At 38.2% G+C, this 3242-nt stretch overlaps 1 protein-coding gene across 1 annotated transcript in view; it reads left to right on the top strand.

Moving 5' to 3' along the window:
- Positions 1–3242, top strand: part of LOC106100758 (muscle LIM protein Mlp84B) — a 7019-nt gene that overhangs the window by 2469 nt on the left and 1308 nt on the right. The window contains exons 3-9 of the mRNA XM_013279778.1: position 72; positions 508–589; positions 752–836; positions 1715–2011; positions 2087–2219; positions 2305–2492; positions 2746–2899. Coding sequence (XP_013135232.1) covers position 72; positions 508–589; positions 752–836; positions 1715–2011; positions 2087–2219; positions 2305–2492; positions 2746–2899 — 940 coding nt within the window. The remainder of the gene's footprint in view (positions 1–71; positions 73–507; positions 590–751; positions 837–1714; positions 2012–2086; positions 2220–2304; positions 2493–2745; positions 2900–3242) is intronic.

Here is a 3242-nt window from a genome sequence, read left to right as displayed (position 1 = left end):
CCGCCCGGTGAGGGCTGCCCGCGCTGCGGCGGCTTTGTCTACGCCGCCGAGCAAATGTTAGCTCGCGGAAGGGTGAGTTTACTAAAGCAAATTATTATTTTCAAATGCTTTAAAAAATAATAATAGCAACGAAGTCACAGGCAGCATCTAACAGGCCAATCTCTTATCAACTAATTAAAACAAAGCTCCAATTGAATTAAAGAAGTGCTTATGACAAAAGATTAAACAAAATTGTTGTATCGTAGGGCTATCACAAGCACTGCTTCAAATGCTTAACTTGCCACAAGATCCTTGATTCAATGACGCATTGCGATGGGCCAGATAACGAGATATATTGTCGAGGTATTTGAGCGTTAGCCTACCCAAGTTCGATTCTCCCACAAGCCCATGTAGTGCAGGTTGTGCGATAACTTTCGTTGTCATTGTGGTAACGGTTTGTCCCTCCGTTTATCCTCGCATGCCGCGTCCTTCACACCTTCACTGTATGTCCAGGGGTGGCACAAGGAGTGCTTCAAATGCGGCGACTGTCTAAAACGACTGGACTCCACAAACTGTTGCGAGGGGCCTGACAAAGACATTTACTGCAAAGGTTCGTTCATTCATTCCCATAATATTATAAACCTTTTGAATGGAGTGATAAATTTATTTTCTCAATGAGACTTTGAATTTTTTTAATCCACTAGGAACTACAATAAAATATGATTATACTCTCTAATATCCATAGTTCTAATTTTATATTTTTTTTCTATAGTATGTTATGCAAAGAAGTTTGGTCCTAAGGGATACGGTTATGGAAAGGGGGCTGGTGTCCTCCAGAGCGATCCTTACGCCAATGGGTAAGTATTAATTTTGGTACTATGATTTTTTTTTATAATTTTGACATAAATATCACAACTAAATACTACTATATTCATACAGAAGTAACTAAAAGAACAATAGGAAACATGGGCTTATTAAATTTCTAAATCTTGGTATTCCTTAAAAACTCGATAAAATAATTAATTCAAAGATTACAGTTAGTTGTGAACACATGTCGGGTTAAGTTTCAATCTAGACGTTTTTACTAACCAACTTTCAACCAAACTGAAAGATTGGTTAACGGTTTTCCACAAGCCACTTATTACGTGTTGAAGTTCTCGGATTACAAGACAGGATTATTTCCATCCCATAGTCACTTTCATAAAAACAGCTTATAATACAAACAAGCGATGGCGGCGTGCCAGTTTCAAAATAGAATGCCCTCTCCGTTCTCGCACAGCCTAAATATAATCTGGGCAAAGACGTTCTGTCTTACAGCACAAATTAAATTGATTCTATATTAATAACTTCAAGAATATAAGATATAGTTGTCTATAAACAACCAATTGTTTTCTACTTAACATTAAATCACACACAAGTAGCGATCGAGATGAAAACTTCTATTGTTAGTAGCTAGATTAACTCTTCATCGCCATTATTTCCAAAAAAATTTTAGACGAACAATACTCCACAAGATAAAGAATAAAAATTACAAGCATAGTACTAAGCGTATTATCTCGCCTATTTATTAAAAACACGCTTTGTGCAAAGTTTAAGTTACACAAATCTTTATTCACACGGATTTATGAAAATATTTAAATACATAATATTTACACGAAATTATGAAACAAACTTAGAAATATTTCACTATTATTACTTTAAATAAATACAAACTGTAACAAAATGTTCCTTTTAGGGACCAAGCTCCTAAAACAACGGTAGTCGATACTGCGGTGATCAAGGCGCCACCCGGCAAGGGTTGCCCACGTTGTGGCGGTGTCGTCTACGCTGCTGAACAGGTCTTGGCTAAGGGCCGTGAGTGGCATCGCAAGTGCTTCAAATGCCGCGATTGCACAAAGACCCTCGACTCCATTATTGCCTGCGACGGCCCAGACTCTGACGTCTACTGTAAGACCTGTTACGGCAAGAAGTGGGGACCCCACGGATACGGATTCGCTTGCGGATCTGGATTCTTACAAACCGATGGTTTAACGTAAGTTGCTATCCTATCTTGCCAAAACAAGTTACAAAAATGAACTTTTATAGCAATTATTATTTTTCTCTATAGTGAGGATGAGATTTCTGCAAACCGTCCTTACTACAACCCGGACACCACCAGCATTAAAGCCCCCAAGGGTCAAGGCTGCCCCAGATGTGGTGGTATGGTGTTTGCTGCTGAACAACAACTTGCCAAGGGAACAGTGAGTAACATTACAAATAGTAATGACAGTTTATCAAATCCACCTGTAATTATCAAAAGTTGCTAACCAAAATTATATTGTCTAGATGTGGCACAAGAAATGCTTTAACTGTGCTGAATGTCACCGTCCATTGGACTCCATGCTGGCATGTGATGGACCTGACAAGGAGATCCATTGCCGTTCCTGCTATGCCAAGCTGTTTGGACCACGAGGCTTTGGCTACGGCCATGCACCAACACTTGTGTCCACAGACTCTGAGCCAACAGTCACATAGTAAGTATTATAAATCCATTTTAAACTTATACAAAATCACAGACAAACCTATCAATAGAATTCTATATGGGTTGCTAGTGATCCAGTAAAAATTTTCTCTAAAAGATAACATGTAGGGATTGGAATTCAATATTTCTTAAAAAATAAAACTATTAGTTAAGTGTTCTTACATTATTGTATTCTTACAAAATTAGCTTTTCTTTGTAAAATAAATTCTTTATGAACAAAAATTGAAATGTACTTTCCTTTCCAGCACTGAACAACTTCCATTCACTGGACCCAAGGCAGCTAAAGGCAAGGGTTGCCCACGATGTGGCTTCCCTGTATATGCTGCTGAACAAATGAACTCCAAGAATGCAACATGGCACAGAAGGTGCTTCTCCTGCGCAGACTGCCACAAGTCTCTTGTAAGTATAATAATGCGAGTATAAAGATGAGTCAAACAAATGAAATAGTAAAATCTTTAGGATATTTAAATTTGATTAGTTTTTAAATAACTTCGGTCGTCATCTTCTCCTTTTTCGAGATGAGTATTTAAAAATTCTTCTACTGAATCAGTGTTCCATTTTTCAATAGCAACAGTATCTCTGACGATTCCATCTTTATCGAGAAGTTTAATTATAGGGTCTAGTCCACGTACATATTTAATTTGCAAGTTAGGGAACTTTGCCGGTCTGTCACTCTTCACGAAAGCTTGGATCTGTGGATATGCCGGGAATTTGCAAGTGCACACTTCTAAAATCGCGCGCG

This window comes from Papilio polytes, unplaced genomic scaffold, assembly GCF_000836215.1.
Source record: "Papilio polytes unplaced genomic scaffold, Ppol_1.0 DF824047.1, whole genome shotgun sequence".
NCBI lineage: Eukaryota > Metazoa > Arthropoda > Insecta > Lepidoptera > Papilionidae > Papilio > Papilio polytes.
The sequence above is the reverse complement of the archived record's forward strand: the minus strand, read 5'-3'. Positions and strand labels throughout refer to the sequence as shown.